This window comes from Guillardia theta, assembly GCF_000315625.1.
Source record: "Guillardia theta CCMP2712 unplaced genomic scaffold GUITHscaffold_123, whole genome shotgun sequence".
Taxonomy (NCBI): Eukaryota; class Cryptophyceae; order Pyrenomonadales; family Geminigeraceae; genus Guillardia; species Guillardia theta.
The window spans coordinates 5,243-26,588 of record NW_005434551.1 but is presented as its reverse complement, the minus strand read 5'-3'; the positions used below and the strand labels follow the sequence as shown (position 1 = coordinate 26,588).

Here is a 21,346-nt window from a genome sequence, read left to right as displayed (position 1 = left end):
CCTCCCTCCCCTCCCCTCCCCTCCCCTCCCCTCCCTCCCTCCCTCCAAGCTCATTCGTTCTTAATCATAATCTTGCTTCTATTCCTCATTTCATTCTCCTGCTTTCTCCTCCTCAACGTCTCTCAGGCTCGTTCCCTACTGGCTGAGGTTCCACCCGAGAAGCACTCTCCTCCTCCAAGTCAGCTCAACCGACCAACTACTCCTTCGTCAGTCGTTGCCGCGAGAGCTGCATGGTACAAGCGAAGGAGAGCGCAAGGGAGGTCACTCGAGACGCTGAGAGAAGACGGGGAGCAAACTTTGTCTACTTCGACGAGGAAACAAGAAGATTCTTATGTAGACCATGGCGATAATGAAGAAAGCGGCGAGGCAGTAGGAGGGGATGAAGATGTGGCAGGCGGAGGCGAAGAACAGCGAGCACAAGAAAGTGGCGAGGAAGAGGAAGCGAAGGTGGAGAATGAAGGGTGGCTGCAGATGGAAATGGAAGATGGGCAGGGAAACTTTGATAGGAGGGAGGAGGAGGAGGAGGAGGAGAAAGAGGAGGAGCTCCCTTCTTATGCTACGGGAGGAGCAGAAAGTATCGAGGAAGGTGGAAGCGGAGGAGAAGAATTCAGACGTCGTCGGGTATACTATCAGGGCGAGGAGCAGGAGATGAGCGAGGCAGAGGACTACACGAGCGAGATAGGAGATGTCAGTTCGATGACAAGCACAGCATGGGACGACATTTCTACGATCTTGGACGAGGAGGACGATCAGATTGCAGCAGAGATGAGCTTCTTGATGCAGGAGATCGAACAGCTGAAGCTGGAAATGGCAAGCAAGGTGGGAAGGAAACCTTCACGTCTGTCTATCTTTACTGACATCTGCAAGTACAGCAAGGCAAGAGCAGCAAGGAGTTGATATCGCAAGTGAGAGGATCTTCGTCTTGCTGTCCCGCAAGTGCCTGACATGCCCTGTTGCCCAGATCGCCTCGTTGCAATCGAAGATCGCGGACCTGAAGCTCCTGGACTTCTCTGACTCTGACGCTTCTAGGGAGGAGGGGAAGTGCAATGGCGGACAGGAGGGCTGGGAGGTCAAAGAAAGACAAAACGATCAGCACATGCTCCAGGATGAGGGAAGAGAGAGAGGAGGTGAGGAGGAGCGCGAGAGGAAACGAAAGGATAGCGAGGAGACCGTGGGAGATCAAGACAAGGATGAGACGGTTCTTTCTGATGCTGAGGTGGAAGAGGGGGAAAGCCAGCAGAGAGATTCGACAGAATGGAAGGATGTATTGAGGAGTAAGAGGACAGAGGAGATGGCTGAGGGGAAGAAGGAGCGTACGGAGGAAGATGAGGAGGAGCAGGACGAGGAGGAGCAAACTTTACAGCGCGACAACTTGGATGTTTCGGAGAGAGGAGGAGAAGGATCTCTGTCAGAGACTGCTGCTGTCATGGCACATGCGGACAACCAGAGCATTGAAGGAGATGACGTGAGAAGGAGAGACGAGGGCGAGAAGGAGGAGGAGAAGCAGAAGATGAACAAGTTCGACATCCTCAAGTCAGTCCTCCTTCACTTGACCCTCTCTCCCCGACCTTCTCCCTAACCCTCCTACTCTAACCCTCCTACTAATTCTCTTCCTCTCTCCTACTTCTCCTTCACTCCTTTCCTTGTGCTCATGAAGTGCAGGAGGGCGAAAGATCGCGGTTGGAGCCTTCAGAAAAAAGTCGGACGATGACATAGGAGCAGCGAGCGGCTTGGACAACATAGGAAACGAGAGGATAGGATAAAAAATCTGCCATGTGCGCCGGCCTATTAAGAGTACACTTCATTACATATCAATCGCTGATTACATTTACACCGTAGGCTCGTTGAGTTCAAAGCACACAGATCTAAGACCAAAACATGTCCTTATCAGAAGCTGGAATGTTCGATTTTGCATTCTGCACTTGTTGGATAACAGCAAGAAGGCCTGCATGCCAACTCAGCAACAAGCAGCGGAGGGCAACGGGATCGACAGACCTACTGCAGCCGATGCTCCCACTGCTAGCCCTCCCGCCATGCAGATCACCTATCCCCACCATGTGTGACGAGGATGCAGCGCACGAGAACAGATCTTACAGTTCCCATGACCAACAGTGTCAGATTCAAGAAGACTGGGAGGGAGATATCCAACAGGCAGATAGCCACCAGGGCTGAAACGCCAACATGTCAGGTTCAGGTCACCGCAACAGCATCAACTTACCAGCTCCCCATGACGCAAGCGATGCGATGGCAGCCATTCCTAATGTCCTTGTCAGTCTCTACATCAAAACATGTCGCCGTCACCGTCGAATGTCGTTGCCAACCACTGAAGCCACATGGCTCGTCGCTTGCTCCCTTTTGCCTCCAAACTCTTTGCCTTGAGCTCTAATGACCTGCCTTTCAACTCCAACGATCGTGCTCTTGACGCAAGTCTGTCCGCCACTTTCACCAGCTTCTCTTCCCTTGCCACGGTGCCATCTTTCGCCGCTCCAAAGCTTCCGAGTCGAGATGGAAAGATCACAACGTCCTTTTGAACAGGTGATCCACGATCTGCATGCTAATCCTCAGCACTGCAAGGTGAAGAGAGCAGGAAGAGAGCAGAACCAACCTTCGGTATCTCTAGGCTGATCGATTGCACTCTGACCTTCTGACCTTCTAGTTGCTGACGGCCTTAGACTTGATAGTGGAAGTGAAGTCTTGCATGCTTCGAGCTTCCTCGAGCCTCCCATCCCCAGCGGCTGTCCCACAAAGGCCCTGCCATGACGGAATTCACAATCTCACAGACAATCCAGCGGAGAGAAGGTGGCGAGACATGTGTTCGCAGCGAGCGAGCTTGTACTTACGTAGAAGTCTCTGCGATTCGCAAGCCACGCAGCATGACGGCATTCGAACTTGACATGGGACACATCATGATGAGCATGCAGGTAAAGACATGGATTGACATCTGTAAACAGTAATTTCAGGTGAGGAGACAAGTTTCCATCTCGATTATGCTCTTTGATTTCGCAGCAAATCCATCACATAACCCCTGGTAACAAGAGCAACGTCGACCCAAGGGTAAACGAGCTCAGCAACAGTGGAATCTCTCCCATATTGCAATTTCAATGAATCCTTTTGTATCAATTCATTTTCCAGAAGCATGGCATCAATCTCCTCACAATGTGCATACCATGCTAAATTTCCCTCCTTCAACGTATTTTTTTACTTTCTGCCTCATACATCATCCCCCGTGTCAATCAGTCACCTTCCTCCAGTTTGAATTGGTCAAGCCCATCACAACATGCCAGCAAGTGAAAGTTTATCATAGTCCGCACTACCCGCCTCCTACTCAAACTATATGGCTTTGTTGACCTTGGCTCAAGATCTGACACTGGCCGGCAAGGACCCTTGCGTGTTGTCTCCACCTACGCTCCTCCTTCTCCTCCTCCATGTTCTTGTCGTCATCATCGTCAACTCGCCTTGTTTCCTTCATGGACATTGCTACCGCTCACTCCCTCTTCTCCAATCCTCAAACAGTGCATGCTCGTTACTGCTCTAACCCAACTTTCGCTCATCGCCGCGTTAACCCCACAAACTTTTGGGGGTCACAACGATCATCGCTATCTCTTCACCCTACCCTACCATACAATGACCCCACAATGGGCTGCAACTGCATAGGACCCTACCAGGTCAAAGAAAAGGGTTTCAAGCATAAATGTACCCATATCACAGAAACTACCCACCTACCCAATAATTTGTATCATAACGACCACCCACCCCTTTGGGGTTGCAGAACACCCCCTACCCATCTCTCCGCCCAGGGGCCGGGGGAATAACATTTTAGTTAATTTTTAAGAAGTAACACAAATATTAAAAGTAAAATCATAAAAGTACGCCCCACGACGAAACCAATTGAGGACAACAGCCCACCCCCCGATTTTCCAACTTGCCGCCACAGTTAAGGTTTTGGTCGAATATCACCCGTCTAATATATACAAAAGACCCCCTTTTCTGTACTGATTGAAATCAGTACCCCTGGTATGAACACCCCTACCTGGTCTTATTGGCATCGTGTCAGGGATGGGTCAACTGTCCTTTTAAACAATGTTTTAAGAACTCGATCTCGGGGGCTGAGATACAGAAAAAACGTCTTTTCGTGTATTAATATATGTACGTATCCCATGTGTCTCATATGAGGTTTCAGCGGTTCGTGCCAGGTGGTGGTGAAAATAAACTGGGGGTAGTGCAATATTTCTCCTTTTGCCTTGAAAATATACCAGGTAATTTCGAAATTTGAAAACGCACTGTGGTCTGGTGCTATCTTTTAGCTGATTGGGGGCAGATGATGCTGTATGAGGGTCTGAAAACCGGCCGGGTCTACAGGCACATTCCGTCCACGAAAACCGCACAAGCAGAGACCCATCCATGGCTGAGATAGGACAATTGTAAGATGACACAATCTGGGAAATTGTCGTTTTGTTATTGAAAAGGTTGTGCTGTCGAAACAACATGATTTATGAAAGTGCTTACAAGTATGAAACGGTTGTATAAAGGACTTGACTCTCATTGAATCATGCCAGGTACTCAATCGAACTTCAGATTGCGTAGACTAGTTCGTCAGAGCTGTTTTACTGTTGTTTTAAGCGATCGAAATCAGCATATTGACAGCAAATGCTAATTTTTCCATGTTTTGATGGGGTGTTTGGGAAGATTTTACGGGGAGCGTTCAAGTCTTGGATGTTTTGGTCTACGATGGACACGCCTTCAATGGACAGTTGGTTCAAAGATGGCTTGAGCTGCCGTGCCGGAAGAATGCTCGAGTTAGTGCTGTAGAAGGAAATTTACAATTTGTTTTGTAATCCTCGAAAGTCCTGACTAGCAAGATTTACGACACCCCTTCCCAATCATGAATTTGCGCACGTAATTCATCACGAACTGTCAGCACAAACGTCTAGAATACAATGATGATCAAATCTTCTATTACTTAGATTCAGAATTTTCTCATTCAATGTGTATATGTGTGTAACGTTCAATGATGTAAAACAAGCATAATTGTGTCGGAGGCGTGATCAACTGATTGATTTTGGAATGCAAACTTGAAGCATTTGATGTTGTCGAAGCCCGTGAAGCTTTGCATGTGCTTCTTTTGGATGGTTGAAAATGTTTTCTTCCTAGTTTTGGTCCATAAATATGCAAACAAAGGAAATCACACCAGAAATGAGAGAAATTGAAACCAGGCACAATACGCAAGAGAATCATAAAGGAATTGTGATTCATAGACATAGATTTCAAGATCATAAGCCGTGTGCAGCTTTGGTCGCCGATGATGCCATGATGGGCGATGCCATGATGATCACAGTGCTGCACTGGGCCGCCTAGCTAGCAATAACAAGTCCAGGAACGGATAAAAAGTTTTAAAAATCGATGAGGCGGGCCGGAGACTTGGCTGTAGAGGGAGGGGTGAATGGATGCAGGAATGGATGGTCTTGTTGGGGTAGGGGGTCATCGGGACGGTTACGCAATGTCGGGGAAAATGCAGCTATTGCGACCCAGTCACACTCGGGCTTTGATGGAGGTAAAACTCCCGCAATGCTGAATGATCGTTTCGAAACCATGACAACTTGACAGTGACTTGTTGTGGTTGTGGTTGTGGTTGTGGTTGTTGTTGTTGTGGTTGTGGTTGTTGTGGTTGTGGTTGTGGTTGTTGTTGTTGTGGTTGTGGTTGTGGTTGTTGTTGTGGTTGTGGTTGTGGTTGTGGTTGTGGTTGTTGTTGTGGTCGTCGTCTTGTGCAATCAAAGATCCAATTTTAAGACCTCCTCGGATCGCTGAGCTCGAATGATTGTGGTTCTTCGATGAACTTGCTATCAAAGATTTACGTGAACCAACTTTCCTAGATGCTTGGACACTTTTTATGTTGATTTCATTCTGACATCGGTTCAAACTCTATTCGTGCTCGAGAAACGTGGTGTGGCTGAAAAAGGAGTTACAGGTCGCCCAAACTACAGGGCCAGGATGGTTCATGACGACTGCAATCCCTACATTGATAAGGTGAGATTGTTGCAACCAAATATCAGTTGCAGTTCTCTCTTGAGACCTCTCATAATCCCTTGCGCATTGGTCAGTGTCCTGGTGATCGTCGGTGTCAACTTAGCGTCGGAGTTCAGCACAGTCGCTGCAGCCATTGCGACAGCACCAACAGGGACGCCGGTGAGTATATGGGTGATGGTTCAGCAGAATCCTCAAAAGAAGGCAACGATTCTGATTGAATACACGAACAATGTCGTGAAGGGGGTGCTGGCGACCTTAGCGTTCGCATTAGGATGTAACGCCACTGCCCGATCGGGCTATGGCATGTGGCCGGTGCTAGCTGTAGGATATTTAACGTGGTTCCTTGCTTGGTCGATTCTAAGTCGATTGTAAGAAACTTGCTGTCTGGGAAACCTTGACTCTTTCTGTATTGACTCTTTCTGTATTGATCCCTCGCCCTGTCCATACACCTGCAGTTTTTCGTATTCTCTGGGTAGTTTGCAACAAAGTTGAGGACAGGAGCAAGTAATGACGATCACCACTGAGCTCTGAAGACTTGTATATCTTTATGTCTCTTGATTTCTTACGATGACATGAACGATCTAGTCGAAGTCAGGATTTCCTCTACAATTTCACCCAAAACTCCAGAGGATGTCTAAACGTGTGATACTGTATCTAATGGATCATACTTGTAGAGTTACACACTGAAGAGAATCTCTGGCCAAGATCCTCTCAAGGCTCCTAGGCGCCACAGAGACGGGAACGCGTCCACCGACACCATCACCGCAAGAGGAAGAGAGAGGGTAGACCATTGAAGACAACAGGGACGAGGAAGAGAAGGGTAGCAGATATACTGTAGAACGTGACACATACAGCAAACTGGCCGATCGAAACAGGCAATAGCAACAAAGATGGCTGTCCAAGGAATTACCTCAGTTTACTAGGCTCTCCGCGCAATGCTGTGGCTCTCTCCTGAGACACGAATGCATGCTCTTGTTGAGAGTATGCGTCTGCCTCCTCTGCTCTGTCTCTTTCTCTAGCTGTTACTATCACCTCTGACTCTTCTTCGATCACTTCACCCCTTCCATCTCCACTCCTCCTCCTTCACCCTTCGCCCTCCCCTCTCCCCTTTCTCCTGCTCTTTTCACTATTATTTCCCGCCCCCGCCCCAGACGCCGGTGATCCGATCCGGCCAAATGGAGGTGAGCGATCTAAGGAGGCGAGGGGGGAGGGGGAGGGGGGAGGGGGGAGGGGGAGGGGGGAGGGGGAGGGAGGGGGGAGGGGGAGGGGGAGGAGAAGGAGAAGAGTGAGGAGGTAGCAAGTAAGGTGCAGCGGCAGAGAGTGGGAGATGAGTCAAGATTGAAGACCATCAGCAAGTTCCCATCACCATCAGCTCCCTTGTGCCAAGATGACCATGCTAGAATAGACGCTTGCGCGGCGAGAGAGGACCGTGCGATAACTCGAATATCTCCAGGAGACCGCGCCAGCCAAAGACGGGATACAGCATCGTCGTCCTCAAGTCTACTTCGACTTGAGCCATGGCGGGAGCACAGCGAGAGTGATCTTCGAGCTGTTCGACGACGTGGTTCCCAAGACCTCCGACAACTTCAGAGCGCTATGTTTGGGAAATCACAAGGGAAAGGACGGCAATGCCCTCCACTACAAGGGGAGCTGCTTCCACCGCGTCATCCCAGGTTTCTTGCAGCCAGCCGTTGCTGGACTCGTGACGTGCGCTGGCAGATTTCATGCTGCAAGGAGGAGACATAACGAAAGGAGATGGTACAGGCGGCGAGAGCATCTACGGGTACTCGTTCAAGGACGAGAACTTCGCCATCAAACATTCGACCAAGGGTCTTCTGTCCATGGCTAACTGCGGCAGCAATACCAACAACAGCCAAGTATGTTGTGAAACAAACCTTTCCCCTTCTCAAGCTGTATGTACCAGTTTTTCATCACTGTCAAAGCAACACCATGGCTTGATGGCAGGCATGTTGTCTTCGGGAGAGTGGTCGAAGGGATGGACACTATCATGGCTCTCAGCCGGTGTTACTTGTTCCTTCGGCTCCCTTCTTCCCTCACTGATCGGCACAGTTGCAAAACAACTTCGGGAGACAGGCCAACAGTTTCGATTCTCGTCAAAGATTGCGGCGAAATTCTGGTCGGTTTCCGTTGTTTGGCAAAGACATCTGCCCTCGAAGTGATCTTGCTCTACGACAGGACGAGGAAGCGCAAAAGCATCGCGAGCTGGAGTTGGAAAGAAAGAAGCAGGAGGTGAGTTGAGAGCTGTACTGGAGTGTTCAGTTCAACTGAAAGGCTTCCAGGAAATCGATGCTGGCAAAACGGAAATGCAAAAATCGCATGAAAGGATGAAACAAGAACGAGCAAAAGTAGCGCATGACCCCCTGTGATACTTCTGACAATTATGTAGATTGAATTGGAAGCGAAAAACGTCGAGACTTGAGCCATGAGTATGTTGTTGACCTTACTTGAAGATCAGGTCTGTGAGGCGGTTTCGAGTGCTGTCCAAGAAGGAATCAAACGCAAGGTGAGCAGCGCTACAAGAATCAAATGCTCCTCCTGACTCCTGTCAGGTGGTTCCGGAGGCCAATGCCAACAAAAGGAAAAAGGTAATTGTCACACTGGAAGCCGAATCTGTGACTGCGGATTATGTATGACGCCCTGAACTAGGTTGGTAGCGGGATGTTCAAAGGTTTAGAGGACGACAGCAGCGAAGAAGAAGATTGAAAACTTGAAGAAGAAGATTGACAACTTGGGAACAATCAATCAGAGAAGCTAATTTACGATGAATATCAAACAGGGCGAGAGTAAAACAAGCTAATTTATGCCATAATGGCGCCAAGCTGGAACGCCGTTCGCCTTGCGATCGCCTTCTCGGTTGACTGTCATTGCAGCGGTCAATCTCAGCGCAAACGAGTCAAAATCGCAATTTCACCTCGTCACCCACGACCGACAAGGCAGCGCCTGCAGCGGCAGGAACAGCTCTCTTCACTGCCGCTTGCGGGAGTTGTACATAAGTCTGGTTCGGAACTTGGTTGTATGAAGTCATCATGTTCATCGCCGGGGCTGGTTGCTGCAGAGATGGCTGAACAGGCCTGAGCAGTGGAAAGTCAACAAGACAGAGTCAAGTCGAAACGCTGAAATCGAAGAGACTATCGATCCTCTCAGTCTCCTTGTTCAAAACAATGAGGACTATATCACTCTTTGCATGCTGCGCCCTACACTATTTACAAAACATAACAAAACATGTTGAACAAATATCTGCTCATATACTGCCTTGCCGGAGTAGCAGTAGCAGTGATAGGAGAGTATTGTTCATGCGGCAAGGAGTGAAAGTAGGATATTGAAGACAGCTCAGGCAGAAAAGCGAGCTAAATAGTTCAGCAACAGAAAGATACAAACATATTCAATATCTAAATTCTTACTTGACCTCAAACTTCTGTTCTGAAGACATCTCTAATTCTGTTTTATTCCTCAAACAAGTCTTTCTTGTTACTGTCCCTCACCTTGCGCTACCTACCATTACATCGTCTAATGGAGTTACAATTGTTCCTCTCAGTCTCTTTGTACCAACATCAACGGGCTCGTCTAACCACCACCTCTAATTTCTTTGTCTCTCCATAACATTCTCTCCATAACACTCTCTTTCTCTGCATCGTCTCCTTGCCATCTCCTCTCCTTCGTTCCTTTCCTTTCCCTTCCTCTTTCTGAACTTCTCCCACTTCCGCTTCCTCTTCCTCTCCCGCTCCCTCTCCCGCTTCCTCTTCCTCTTCCTCTCCTTCCTTACCGCCATCCACCCTGGGGAATCCACAGGCCTTCGAAGAGCATGACGTCCGGATATAGCGAGCGGTTACATCCGTTGAAGCAAACGGTGGTGGGACAGAGCGGAGATGAGGGTAAAATTGTCGGAGAATGCACTTGCAGTGAAGGAGATGCGACCGCCGAAATGCCGACGAGGTGAGGGAGGAGAGAGGAAGTGAAGGGGAGGAGAGGACGAGAAGGTAGGGAGGGAGCGAGGGAGGGAGCGAGGGAAGGGGAGGAGTGGGGAGGAGGGATATGGGTGATGTACAGATAGAAAGGCAGCAGTGGGGATCGGGAGCAGCAGAAATTCCGTCGATGTTTCTTACTGTTTCGTCTACATAGCAGAAGCTCTACTTGTTCTGCTGCTGCTCTACACGCATTCGACGAGCAGTCTTCACGTTACCCGAGCGAATGAGCTGAGGCCAACTGGCAACAGGATGAAGCGAACGCGCCTGGACACCGTTGTGGGGATGTCCAGCACAGTGTGGGGGTTGGAGGCTGGAGTCGTCACTGGTGCTCTTCTTTCTCTTCAGAAGATCTTCGAGCTTGGGGAGCGGCCGGCAGTCCTCGGAATGATCGCTAGCTCAGCAACAGCGGGAAGTTTCTTTGGATCCAGCACTTCTGGTAAAGTAGCAGGTATGAGGCGATTACCTCCAGGCATGTTCTTGCAAGCGTGGTGAAGCTCTTTCTCAGATCTGATTGGTCGACAGAAGACTTTGTCTGCTGCTTCCCTATTGAGCTTCGTCGGCTGCATCCTGGGGGCGACAGCGTCGAGTTTGCATCAGGTGGTGTTGGGTAGGTTTGTGTCGGGTGTGGCGATCGGGACATTCGGAACAGTCATCCCGATGTGAGATCGTATTTCCCTGGTGCGACGCTTCTGACAGCTGACATGTCTGTCTTCAAGCTATGCTGCAGAGTGCTCACCATCATCCAAGAGAGGGTACATCATGTCGCTACCTCAGATGGGCATGTCGTCGGGCATCTCAGTGATTGAGGCCGTCTTGTGTTATGACAGCACTGAATCATCATTGCAGATCTCTTACATAGTTAGCGCTATCGCATTCTCGTATGGTCATACCTACAAGACTTTGTTTCTGTTCAACGTGAGCCAGTCTACATTCGCCTCTGTGGTATTGACTCACATTTAGGCTATCTTTGCGTTGTATGCCTTCGCACTTTCCTTGTCCTCTCTTGATTCTCCGAGATGGCTTCTTCGACAAAGTGTCTTTGAAGTCATTGAGATCGATGATGAACATTGACTCGCGAGCAGATCGCAGGAATGAATGCTACGATGCCATGCATTTCTTTGCATCCTCTCATGAAAACGATCCTTCAATTCACTCCAAGAGACCGGAGGCAGGATGGAAGAAATTGATCGTGCTGCCCGGCATGCAATCGACATTCGAAGACAAGATTCACAGAGATCTGGAGGCCCTTGCAGACGTAAGTTCGAGTCTTTCAAAGTTGAGCACCTACAACTCATCTTCAGGGGCTAGAGAACGAGAAATATACGAAGCAACAGGCGTCGGAACATCATCCGAGAGACAAAATGACCACGGTGCACCTGTCATGCTTACTCGCCTCCCTCACTCTACCTTGTAGAGGCGAATCCAGAAAGCGCTCCTGATCTGTCTGGGGTTACAAGTCATTCAGCAGGTACTTATCGTCGGATCCGACGTCGAGCTCACAGTATTTCAGTTCAGCGGGATCAATGCAATCATCAGCTTCTCACCCTCCATCCTCAAAGAGGGCAACGTTGTCGCTCGTATCCGCGATTTCTTCATGTGGTTGGCTCGATTGACCTGTGCTGAGGGTTCATGGTGACGTTGGATCAGGCTCGGCCTGAGATCGCATGATGCGACATTCGCTATGCTGGCGACGGCTGCTGTTTACACGCCAAAGCTGATTGCAAGTCAGCTGAGACTCTTGCTGTCAACTTGACTCTCTGCGTGTATTAGATGATCTTCCTCATCATGCCCTTGATGGATCTCTACGGAAGACGCACCATCCTCCTCACAATAGTTCCGGTGAGGAGGAGGAGGAGGAGGTGAGTGGGCTGATGTGAGTTTGAGCAGCTCCTGTCTGCTTCTCTCGGGCTCTTGTCGATCTCCATGAGCCAAAGGCTGAAAGGCTCGTCCTTGTCTTCTTTGCTCTCGCTGCTCGCTCTGCTCACGTGAGTTCAACTATGCTCCTCCGTCGCAGCCTCATCTCTCCTTTCACAGTTATCAGGCTTTCTTCTCCGTCTCCCTTGGCCCCATTCCCTCCATCCTCTCCTCCGAGTTGCTCCCCACACATGCGCGAGCGACAGGTCGCCAACGCATGAGGGTCCTCTACACGCAAGTTGACTAGCATGTTGTTCAGGCATGTCCTTCCTGATGAGCGCTCAGTACACGGCCAATTGTCTTGTGATCTACTCGTTTCCATTCCTACAACTGAAGTTCGGCAGTTCAGCCGTCTTGGCCGGCTACTCTTCCTTTATCCTCTCTTCCTGGATCTTTATCTTTGCCTTTGTTCCAGAGACCAAGGGAGTCAATCTCGAAGATATTGTTCTCTAAATGTGCAACTAAATTTAAGGTTGGAAACATCAAATCAGCATAAGCAAAAAAGCATGAATCCCGAAAGGGATGTCACAAAACGATGAATATAAAATCATCGGATCAGCTATCAAAGCCGCTACTGCATATCTCAAGCCTGCATGTTTGCCGGCTTTTGAAACCTCACATCATCGTGGCCATACTTCTCAAAGTCTCGCATTTTCCTGAGAAGGTCGCAGAATTCCTCAAAGTCCAAGCAGCCGTTGCCGTCTGTGTCTGAATTCGTCCACAAGGTGTCGATGAGATCCCTAGGAGCCTTTACCCCCATGTTGGCGAGAGCCTGATCAAACTCCGATCGCTCGATCGTACCATTGCCATCTTCGTCAAAGGAGGCGAAGACTTTGCGGAGATTTTCTTCGGTGAACTCTTGTTCTCCGAGCTTCGACAGCACGGCAGCGTTGACGCGATGAACGGCTTTCGTCCAGTCAAAGAGGTAGTAGTCGGAGAGCCCGACAATCAGCCCCCCTCCCACGACATTTCCGAGAATGACCAGCAATAAGTTCTGGTACAGCCAATTCTTGTAGTCCGCATTCGCCCCGTACATCAACCCAAGGGGAACATACGCCATGTTTGCAATCGCGTGCTCGAAGCCGCTTGCAGCAAAGACGAAGATTGGAAACCACATGCCGAACTGCAGGCCAAAGAGAGTCAAGCAGCGAACTCAAGAGAGACATGAAACGCACCAACTTGCCCGTCATATCCTTGGCAGACATTCCAAAAAGAATGCACGTGCAGACGAGGGCGTTGGCTGGAATGGCGCGGAGAAAGGCTACTTCAGGCTTGAGGTGAACCTTGTACTCGGCAACATGAGTGATGTAACTGTGGGTCGGCTCGGACACAAAGAGGTCAGTGAGATATCCAAAGAAGTAGACTGTAGCAACGCAGCCAGCGAAGTTTGAGACAAGGACGACGCTCCAGTTGTACAGGAGCTCCCAGATCGTTACTCTCTTGGCGATCAGCCCAACAATCATGTACATGGAATTGCCGGTGAAAAGCTCTCCTCCGAAAATGACGATAAACCAGATAGCAGCAGGAAAGAATATGCCCACAAACAACTTGGGGAGCATCGGCCATGCATCCCTCACTTCTTTGGGGATCCCTCCGGACAGAGTTGTCGTGATGATAACAGCGAGGCCTACCCACCAACCAGCGATACATCCCAGGAAGAAGAGTTTTAGGGGCTCAGTGTGCGCTTTCTTCATGGACAGCTTCTCTATCTGTTTCTCTACTTCATCCATTGCATTGATTTCAGAGCTTATTTGGAACTTGGCGAGTTTTGCTTTCTCGTCTTCCGACATCTCCCTCACGATCACAGTCTGCAGCCCATTGCCGTAAATCCGGGACTCAACGTCCATTGATGGAGTCTTCGTGATGTTGATATCGCCACCAGCAATGACGTATGAATTGTGACCATTGGTATTGTTCGAATTCGCCCCTTGTTCGACCCCGTCGATGTCGCAGGAATGCACAAAACTCACAGGTTGTCGCTCCATCTAGATAAAAACGTGTGTAAGCTCTTGGTCTTCATGGGTTTTCATGTTCAAAAAGAGTCGTTAAGTGGATCAAAGAAATAGCAAGTAAGTGCTTCAATTTCAAAAACTAAGAAACATGTATCGAGCGACTCTACCAGCTTGTTGGTGTTAGTGCTCTTTCAATCCTCGTTAACCTACAGCGAAAGTTGTTTATTCCGGTGTCCAGATTCCGCCTTTTGTCTACCTTTGATCTGGCTGCACTTTTGCTCCCTCTACTCACTTTCATTCTGAATACGTCACATTCTTCCTTCCTACTTCACCTCCGCCAGTTTTTGACTGTTTGTTTTTAAAATCTTCTGCAGCGCTTCACATTTTCCTTCCTTCTCCTCTCTCCTTGTCTGCAGAATTGTCGTCAACTTACTCTCTGAACCTCTCCTTCTTCTGCCTCACACATATCTCTTTGCTCATACTCGTCTCATCCATTGTTCCCCTGTTTTCAATGCCATACAAAGCTACCGCAGTATCCACCAAATCGGAAGTCAAGGGGTACTTGTCTAGGGGTAGTATTCAAGGGACTAGTGCGGGTGGGGTAGTCCTACGTCCTTTACAGTGAGGGTGGAGAAGTACAAACGAAGCTGACGGGATCGTATTACCGGAGGGGTGGTGGGATATTCTGGTCAAAGTAGGGAGTGATACGAGAAGGGGTGTTTCAAAACGGGGTGGGGTAGTCTGTTGACTTGCTGACCATTGCGTCCCTCGTTTTATTATTAAAGATACCGGGTAGTACACAATTATTATTAGAACCTCTACAGCGAAGGGGTGGGGGGTCCAAATAGAGAAGCAGGGGTGAATTTGCCTGTTGTGAGTGGGGGTAGTTGTTGCAAGGGATCGGGGTCGTCGGGTACTGTAAACATTTAAAATGAATTGAACTTGTTCTCTTTATTTTAAAACTTTGATGAAGTCAAATAATGTAACACCTTTCGTGTTTCTGAACATGCCATGATTGACTCGGAAAAAAAAAAGTAGTCAGTGATCGGATCCGGCGTCACGGGCGCCCGGCCGGCGGCGGGGAGCCCGGCCAGCGGCCGCAACTTGCAAGGCAAGTTGACTCGGCTTGAGTAGGCCCGGGCCCCGGAAGTTCAACGGGGGGGCCGGGGCCCGGCCAACTCTGTTGAGGCAACTGATCAGAAGGGCCTCACCTCACAGTCAGGTCATGTCACGGTGGAGTCTGTGCACACTGAGCGCACTGAAAGGGCAGCAACAGCTACAATAGGGACGACGTAGGAGCATCACGAAGAAGACAGCAAGAACTTAGGACCCATGGATGGCAGCAGGTGATAAGCGAGTCAACTCATATCAGTCTACGACAGGACAGCAAGTGACAGGCCCGAAGGGCCGCTCGCATTTGCAGGAAAGGGAAACTGAGGAGAATGAATCGGAGGTGAACGGTCTCTGTGAGACTGGACGGTTGCTTGAAGTAAACAAGCTTGTACATCTGTACCAATCCCTTATCACCTCTGTTACTTCTCTGAATCCTGATATTATTCCTGCGCGGCCATCGGTGATCGCACATTGAAGTATCATCACCGTACAGATACTTCATCACTGTCTACTTCGTGTGGGGAGAGAGTTCCACTGGAAATCTCAACATATGAAGTTATAAGATAATTACTCACCCGCGGGGCGGCAGCAGCTACGCAGTGCCTGCCACCGCTCGTCGGGAGTCGATAGGCCCGGCGGCGGGTAGGGTCCTCCGCTTGACGTGACTCGCCGGGCCGGCGGGCAACTCCCAGCCCTCCTTCCTACTTCCGAAGTTCGGAAACTTGACTCCGAGGCTCACTGCACTGCGGCTGATCGGACTTGACAGCTTCTGCCGGGTCACCATGATCCTCAGTAGTGTAGTCCGGTCAGAACTTCGGAAGTCGACACTCAGTGACTCACGGTCAGATCACTGACTTGCGGCCAATGCTTGAAAGATGCAATTGACTCTAGACGATCAATCATCACAATAGCTCTGAACCGTCGGCACTGATGAAGAACATCACCCTGCCTGCACTCGAACGACTGCCGCCCAGTGCCAGCGGTGCTGCGGCGGGCGGCAGGATCACCACACCTACTACCCAGCAATGCAACATCTGCATCAGCCTGGGAAGCTCAGACTCTCTCTCCACGTCACCACGTCGCCAGCACGGCATACAGGGCCGATCGACGGTGCAACCGTTGAACGACTCGAACACTGTCTTCAAAGTTGACAGAGATGAATTTCTGGTGCGAGTTACTTTTGACGACGAGAACTGGGTGCTACCACATCCTGACAGTGAAAAAGTACGGATACTTCCTTCAGGGACAGAGTTTGCTCTGCAATGATTGCAATGTCTGAGGCAGAGACATCGGAATTGTTCACTGAGGAGGAGTCACAGTCGGGTATTTTACCGGAGAATGTTTTCGAGTTAGAGGGTTGCACTCAATGCTTCTTTCAATTTCGAGCGTTTCCTCAAAAGGGTGATAACGTTCTTTCGGTTGTGGTGGAGAAAACAATTGAAGGAAATCCAGATGTTTTAGTTATGCAAAGGCAGTCTCCTATTCCATGGTCTTGTCGGCTGTTACCTGGAAAAGTTCTCAGGACTCGGATGGAGACGAAGTACTGTTTGTTTTGGACGAGGATAATCGAGTACCTGTAAGGCGCTATCGTGCTGGCGACCCTGTGCCGTACCAGGAAGATCATGCTTGCGAGCATCTCCTCCCCGATGCGCAGGCTGTAGGGTGTCATGGGTATCGTTCTCGTACTAGACGCGGATGAGTTGATCATGTACCGTATGTCTGTCTTCTTATGACATGCCGTAGACGCACAATAGGAGAATTCCTCGTATTTGTCCGCTATGAAGCCTATGACCGGCTTCTCATTAAAATAGAATGCGATGTAAACGTTGGTGTTAAACCCCCGCATGATCTCGACGAGGATGGTCCTGTGGTTGTGGAGGTCTGGGTTCCCTTGCATTCTGTGGGTCGAATCGTACTTTGGTTGCATGAGGGGTGAGATCATCTCCTTGAACCATGCGTCATTTGTGTGGATCCCGAAGCTGTAGATGGAATATCCCCCTTGCGTGCTGTAGTTCACGACATTTCAACGGAGCATCTGTGATCGATGTGCACAATCACCTCAGACAGAGTGGACTGGGACTAGAAGAAAAAGTTGGAACTCATGACTGGAGATTCAGAATGTTCTGTACGATACTTGGGTTCATTGAAGTGGATGCATACAAGATTTTCCGTGTTGGAATGCCACCAAAAGAAGTCCCCAGTCATCTGGTGTTCATGAGAAATTCGTACGAAGGTTGTCCAGATTCATCGATCCCAAGAAGAGGAGGACAGGATAGCACAGATACCAGCGTGGATGATGCCAGTCATGAAGCAGAAGCGCCGTTGGATCATGCTTGTTGACGACCACGCTCGATTTTTCATCCAACAAAGTACACAAGGGGTGAATGCACAGCGGTCGAAAAGAGTGAGATGCAGGATCTGTAGAAGTGGCAATGGGAAGGGTTTGTACACTACCTTCTGTTGTTCACTTTGTAGCAAGAATGATCCTCTTAAGAGACCATTTGGTATCTGCGGAACAGCGTCTCGAAGAAATTGCTTGCAGGAGCACTAAGATCATCATGGGTGAAATCGTATAAGATGATGTTGCTAATAAATAAATCCTTTTCAGGTACATTTGTACAAGATCAACATTGCTTCAGAAGTGAGTCAGCACACCAAAATCATCCGGCATGGTACTTCCAAATGCAAATCTGCAGCAGTTGGCGTCTCAAAAAATGGTGAGAACAGAATGTTGTACCACACACAATCAAGATATCATTCACTTAAGATTAGAATATCAAATTTAGTTCTCAATACGTGAACATATTCTGCAGGCTCACAACGTGCTGCTACTGTGAAATTGGATGCTCTCCTCCCCACCATGTACGCGCCACCATTGCGATCGTTGCAAACCCCCACCTACTCCGAAATGACCCCCACCCATCATATATCCGGATTAGACTAGTCCATTAACCCCGTACTATGTGTGAATCGATTACCCCCACCCAGTCATGGAGCACTTGCCGCTCTGATACTGTCTACGATTGGAATCAGGAGAACATTTCATCTCTCAGTTTCAAATCTGCCCCTACAATATGAACCCCTCCCCGACGATTCTGAGGAGCTCTTTCGGAATTTCGCTAGCACAGCGCCGCTATGACCAAACGCCGACATAGCAGCGACAAGGAGGAGTCCACAGTTGGGAGCAAGAGGTTGCAGCAGGCCAAGGGACTGCGCTCAGACAACAAGGAGGAGAAGCTTCAAGAGCAGATCAAGGAGGAGAAGGAGAAGCTCAGAATCAAGGAGGAGAACCTTCAAAAGAAGATCAAGGAGGAGAAGCAGGAGCTCAGAATCAAGGAGGAGAACCTTCAAAAGAAGATCGAGGAGGAGAAGCAGGAGCTCAAAATCAAGCAGGATAATCTCCAAGTGAAGGAGCAGAATCTTCAAAACCAGAAGGAAGAGGCTATGCTAAAATATTCTGGGCAAGGGGAAGAAAACAAGGAGTACAGGAAGGTCCTGAAGTCGCTTGAGGACCAGCAAAACAGACTAGAAGAGGAGAAGGGAACCCTCAAGGAGGAGAAGGAGAAGCTTGAATTGAAGGAGGAGAAGCAGGAGCTTGGAATCAAGGAGGAGAAGAAGAAGCTTGAATTGAAGGAGGAGAAGGAGAAGCTTAGAATCAAGGAGGAGAAGCTTGAATTGAAGGAGGAGCAACATCAAAACCAGAAGGAAGAGGCTATGCTGAAATATTCTGGGCAAGGGGAAGAAAACAAGGAGTACAGGAAGGAGGTCCTGAAGTCGCTTGAGGACCAGCAAAACAGACTAGAAGAGGAGAAGGGAACCCTCAAGGAGGAGAAGGAGAAGCTTGAATTGAAGGAGGAGAAGCAGGAGCTCAGAATCAAGGAGGAGAAGGAGAAGCTTGAATTGAAGGAGGAGAAGCAGAAGCTTAGAATCAAGGAGGAGAAGCTTGAAATAAAGGAGCAGAAACTTCAAAACCAGAAGGAAGAGGCTATGCTGAAATATTCTGGGCAAGGGGAAGAAAACAAGGAGTACAGGAAGGAGGTCCTGAAGTCGCTTGAGGACCAGCAAAACAGACTAGAAGAGGAGAAGGGAACCCTCAAGGAGGAGAAGGAGAAGCTCAGAATCAAGGAGGAGAACCTTCAAAAGCAGATCAAGGAGGAGAAGGAGAAGCTTGAATTGAAGGAGGAGAAGCAGAAGCTCAGAATCAAGGAGGAGAAGCTTGAATTGAAGGAGCAGAAACTTCAAAACCAGAAGAAAGAGGCTATGCTAAAATATTCTGGGCAAGGGGAAGAAAACAAGGAGTACAGGAAGGAGGTCCTGAAGTCGCTTGAGGACCAGCAAAACAGAATAGAAGAGGAGAAGGGAACCCTCAAGGAGGAGAAGGAGAAGCTCAGAATCAAGGAGGAGAGGCTTCAAGAGCAGATCAAGGAGGAGAAGCAGGAGCTCAGAATCAAGGAGGAGAAGCTTCAAAAGCAGATCAAGGAGGAGAAGGAGAAGCTTAGAATCAAGAGGGAGAAGCTTGAATTGAAGGAGGAAGACAGCATTTGCTGGACAGAGATAGCTTGGAATTGTGATACAGTTGGGCACAAAGAGGGGGGCAATCTTTTCTGTCTCGGTGGATCCTTTGTGGATCAGTTCAGCTCCGGGCAAGCAAAACAGGAGGTGCTCTACTGCAGGGAATGCTTCAATGAGCAGTGGCGTTTCATCGAGGAGAAGGTGTGCAAGGCCGGGTGTTTGGGTTGGATCCTGGGCCCTCCAGGAACGGGGAAGACGATGACAACCATGTCCTTCCTCCTATCGCTGAGCAAGGACAAGAAATGGGGAGTGATGTGCGTACGGGTGTGGAAGTGGGGTCCAGTCAAAGTCCTACAAGTCGATCAAGGAGTGTTGAGAGTTGTTGAGCTGACACGCAATGAGATTGACAAGGGGCTGAGGAGGATTCTTCGGGAATGGACACAGAGCGACAAGAAGTATCTCGTGTCCTTGGACGGTTATCAACAGGGGTCACATGAGTCTGTGCTTACTGAATGTGTATTGTGGCTCCACCAGGACCGGGCCAATCGGCGGGTTGTAATCACGACATCGATGAATTCTCGAGCAAAGAAAAAACCTGAGCAAGATAGAAATGAGAAAGTAGAGGAGCTGATGGTGTACTCGTGGACACTGGAGGAGTACCTGGAGGCCATTAGGCACGAGTTGTTCTACGTGAGTGTGGCTGGAGTGATGGAATGGAGCTTGGAATCGAATGTGACAGAAGCAGAGAAAAGGTCTAGAGAGGTGGAGTCGAAGTTTCAGATTGTTGGAGGCTCATGCCGATATATGTTCGAACATACGACAGAGAAAGCAATCAACGATCTTCGTCAAGCGATGGACAGTGTCGCTGATTACAAGAAGCTCATTGACATGAGCATGGGCGATACTTCAGACCAGTTTGTCAATCGGCTACAGGGGAAGTATCGCATGGGAAGCCAAGTGTACTGGACGCCTGTGAGCAGGTTTGTTGCCACGGAGCTAGCACAGAGGCTTGGAGAATCTTTTGTGAGGGAGATTGAGGAGCTCTCTGGCATTGCTGCGAATCCGACACTTAAGGGTGTGTTGTTTGAGATGCTGTTCTTTGCTCGGATAGGACGAGAGCCAGGGCTGCAGGTATTGCTCAGGTCAGGGAGGGAGTCAGAGCCACCAGGCGTGCCAGAGAAATGGGACCGCTGGGAATTGTACGCTGTGAAAGATCTGGACACAAGCGAAATCGACGAGGCTCGGAGGAATGGGATGACGCGGATGTGCCTGAAGCCATTGAAATGGAATCAAGGAGGCTACGATGCAGTGATCGTGGACTGGAACAAGACGTCGGTGTGTTTCGTGCAAGTGACCATTGCGGAGACACATGACCTCAAACTGCGATACATGTCTGAGTGCCTGGATTCTTTGGGCGTTGAGCCAGGGGGGAACTGGGAGGTGAGGATTGTGTTTATCGTTAAGAAGGAGAACCTCTACAAGTTCGCAGTGAGACATGTGGAAAACAAAGACATACTTTTAAGAAAGTACGGGTGGGCATACAGCCAGGAGGAGATTGATGCTAATGTTGTCGGGATGGACTCAGGACCGCGAAGGTAGATCCGCGAGATCGAGAGCGAAGGAGGTGGGAGTCCGCGGACTCCTCGCCCGGCCTGTTGCGGTGCGACTTGATCATATTATAGAGCATCTGTTCTCCTCCAGCTGGAGCAATAACTGCTGCTCTGCTCGAAGAGAGAAGGAGAGGGAACAGATATGTTACAAAGAGCTCCAATGTGGACATTCCTAGGGCGGTCCAACGAGAACGCCGTGATGAGTGAGGAAGGATGTCCCATTGCGAATTAGCTC

The 21,346-nt window shown here is 49.4% G+C and overlaps 7 protein-coding genes across 7 annotated transcripts; 4 read left to right on the top strand and 3 right to left on the bottom strand.

The window, feature by feature from the left end:
* Nucleotides 1-471: 471 nt before the first annotated feature.
* Nucleotides 472-1,579, top strand: GUITHDRAFT_146337 (hypothetical protein; the record flags this gene model as incomplete). The annotated part of the gene is made up of 3 exons (XM_005822521.1): nucleotides 472-819; nucleotides 873-905; nucleotides 962-1,579. The coding sequence occupies 3 exons, from the start codon at nucleotides 472-474 to the stop codon at nucleotides 1,577-1,579; spliced, it is 999 nt and encodes a 332-aa protein (XP_005822578.1).
* Nucleotides 1,580-1,821: 242 nt separating this feature from the next.
* On the bottom strand, nucleotides 1,822-2,877 carry GUITHDRAFT_155426 (hypothetical protein; the record flags this gene model as incomplete). The annotated part of the gene is made up of 7 exons (XM_005822520.1): nucleotides 1,822-1,945; nucleotides 1,996-2,044; nucleotides 2,095-2,168; nucleotides 2,219-2,257; nucleotides 2,302-2,547; nucleotides 2,606-2,751; nucleotides 2,841-2,877. Coding segments are annotated over 7 exons (671 nt in total), but the record flags the coding sequence as incomplete, so codon positions are not given.
* A 2,620-nt stretch (nucleotides 2,878-5,497) lies between these two features.
* On the top strand, nucleotides 5,498-8,748 carry GUITHDRAFT_165914 (hypothetical protein; the record flags this gene model as incomplete). Its single annotated transcript, XM_005822519.1, has 15 exons — nucleotides 5,498-5,551; nucleotides 5,966-6,024; nucleotides 6,099-6,183; nucleotides 6,265-6,336; nucleotides 6,699-6,806; nucleotides 7,478-7,697; nucleotides 7,744-7,901; nucleotides 7,949-8,046; nucleotides 8,095-8,161; nucleotides 8,221-8,274; nucleotides 8,325-8,390; nucleotides 8,432-8,452; nucleotides 8,501-8,548; nucleotides 8,595-8,630; nucleotides 8,692-8,748. 15 exons carry the CDS (start codon nucleotides 5,498-5,500, stop codon nucleotides 8,746-8,748), a joined length of 1,203 nt encoding a protein of 400 aa, XP_005822576.1.
* A 1,511-nt stretch (nucleotides 8,749-10,259) lies between these two features.
* GUITHDRAFT_118194 (hypothetical protein) lies at nucleotides 10,260-12,377 on the top strand (the record flags this gene model as incomplete). The annotated part of the gene is made up of 13 exons (XM_005822518.1): nucleotides 10,260-10,458; nucleotides 10,516-10,669; nucleotides 10,727-10,925; nucleotides 10,971-11,043; nucleotides 11,093-11,265; nucleotides 11,312-11,380; nucleotides 11,425-11,478; nucleotides 11,521-11,609; nucleotides 11,658-11,734; nucleotides 11,781-11,849; nucleotides 11,898-11,995; nucleotides 12,052-12,130; nucleotides 12,184-12,377. The coding sequence occupies 13 exons, from the start codon at nucleotides 10,260-10,262 to the stop codon at nucleotides 12,375-12,377; spliced, it is 1,527 nt and encodes a 508-aa protein (XP_005822575.1).
* GUITHDRAFT_90160 (hypothetical protein) lies at nucleotides 12,353-13,618 on the bottom strand (the record flags this gene model as incomplete). The annotated part of the gene is made up of 2 exons (XM_005822517.1): nucleotides 12,353-13,047; nucleotides 13,100-13,618. 2 exons carry the CDS (start codon nucleotides 13,616-13,618, stop codon nucleotides 12,508-12,510), a joined length of 1,059 nt encoding a protein of 352 aa, XP_005822574.1. The 3' UTR covers nucleotides 12,353-12,507.
* A 2,850-nt stretch (nucleotides 13,619-16,468) lies between these two features.
* GUITHDRAFT_118192 (hypothetical protein) lies at nucleotides 16,469-16,886 on the bottom strand (the record flags this gene model as incomplete). Its single annotated transcript, XM_005822516.1, has 3 exons — nucleotides 16,469-16,495; nucleotides 16,602-16,644; nucleotides 16,702-16,886. The coding sequence occupies 3 exons, from the start codon at nucleotides 16,884-16,886 to the stop codon at nucleotides 16,469-16,471; spliced, it is 255 nt and encodes an 84-aa protein (XP_005822573.1).
* A 2,363-nt stretch (nucleotides 16,887-19,249) lies between these two features.
* GUITHDRAFT_79695 (hypothetical protein) lies at nucleotides 19,250-21,100 on the top strand (the record flags this gene model as incomplete). The annotated part of the gene is made up of 1 exon (XM_005822515.1): nucleotides 19,250-21,100. The coding sequence occupies one exon, from the start codon at nucleotides 19,250-19,252 to the stop codon at nucleotides 21,098-21,100; it is 1,851 nt and encodes a 616-aa protein (XP_005822572.1).
* Between the last annotated feature and the right edge of the window lie 246 nt (nucleotides 21,101-21,346).